This window comes from Neophocaena asiaeorientalis, unplaced genomic scaffold (assembly GCF_003031525.2).
Source record: "Neophocaena asiaeorientalis asiaeorientalis breed wild unplaced genomic scaffold, Neophocaena_asiaeorientalis_V1.1 scaffold86, whole genome shotgun sequence".
NCBI classification, from domain to species: Eukaryota; Metazoa; Chordata; class Mammalia; order Artiodactyla; family Phocoenidae; genus Neophocaena; species Neophocaena asiaeorientalis.
The window spans coordinates 7,469,329-7,470,460 of NW_020175039.1; the positions used below are offsets into that span (position 1 = coordinate 7,469,329).

The 1,132-nt window shown below is 56.3% G+C and overlaps 2 protein-coding genes across 2 annotated transcripts in view; both read right to left on the bottom strand.

The window, feature by feature from the left end:
* The window catches only part of LOC112411876 (insulin-like growth factor-binding protein 2), a 25,824-nt gene that overhangs the window by 22,963 nt on the left and 1,729 nt on the right, over positions 1–1,132 (bottom strand). The window lies entirely within an intron of this gene.
* Positions 1–1,132, bottom strand: part of LOC112411829 (insulin-like growth factor-binding protein 2) — a 21,693-nt gene that overhangs the window by 18,170 nt on the left and 2,391 nt on the right. Inside the window, exon 3 of the mRNA XM_024763146.1 lies at positions 784–834. Within this exon, the coding sequence (XP_024618914.1) occupies positions 784–834 (51 nt within the window). The remainder of the gene's footprint in view (positions 1–783; positions 835–1,132) is intronic.

The following is a 1,132-nucleotide window of genomic DNA, read 5'->3' on the forward strand; positions in this document are numbered from 1 at the left end:
CTAAGGTTTCATCGGGGCCACGCTCTTGTCGGCACACCCCACTCAACTCGGACCCCCGCAGTCCCCACGCAGCACCCCGATCCCCGCCCTGGCTCAAGACCCTCTCCTGCACAGGAGCCTCAAAACCCGCCCCTCTCTCTCTTCCCTGCACCCCAGCAAGCACAGGCTTCTCTCCTCTTCACAGTGCCCCCTTCCCCTCAGCCCTCTTCACGCCTCCAACACCCCGCTCTTAGCACTTCTTTCCAGGGCACCCGCTCAGCTTCCGCCCACCCCCAACCTTGGTGTCCCCTCTTCCCAGTCTGGAGCACAGGAGAAAAATGCGGAAGGCGGCTGTCTGGCCGCTGGGAGCAGGCTGTGGAGGCAGCTGGGGCTGGCTGGCGGAAAGGAGTCCCATAACCAGGCAGAAAATCCACAGTGACATTCTTCCCATGAACTCACCCCATTGTCCCCGAGCTCCCCTGGCGACTCCAGGGAGGAGTGAATGGGAGAATTCCCAGCATCTGTTCCCTTCTGAAGACCCTAACCTGCCTCTGGGGGCTGGGAGGCAGGACAGCTGGTTTTCAGGCAGAGAGCAAGAGGAATGAAGAATGACAAAATGCCCCCAAACAAGTTTTTTGAGGGACACAGCCAGGCTAGGAAGGTTAGGAAGGACATGTGCTACGCACTTGGTTAAAACAGTCAGAATCCAAACGCTTCTATGAACGTGGAGGCCTTTTGAACAAAAGTTCACCCTGCTGAGGGAGATGTTTAGTTTGTCAGAGTTCAGCTCAGAAACCACAGTACCTCCCCGGTCGACCACGGGGTGCTGGGGGGCGAAGGAGGAGGAATGCGGGACTGGGGGGATGGGCACCCACAGTGAAAGGACCTTTGCTGAGTCTTTTCCCTTTTACTATTACTTTCTAAGAGAAGCTGGAGGAAAGGGTTAACTTCGAGGCAGGCTAGGGAGGGAAGCAAGCCGGAGTGAGAAGAAAGGGACTTGAGGGGTTCCGCTCAGAGGAAGCCCTAACTTGCTGTGCACTCAAGGTCAAAATGCGACAAAGAAAAGATTTCAACTCTGACCCCTAATTGTATTCCCAAGGAGAACAGGGGAAAAAAACAATAGCAGGCTGAAGGAAGGGGGGGCGAGGGGTGT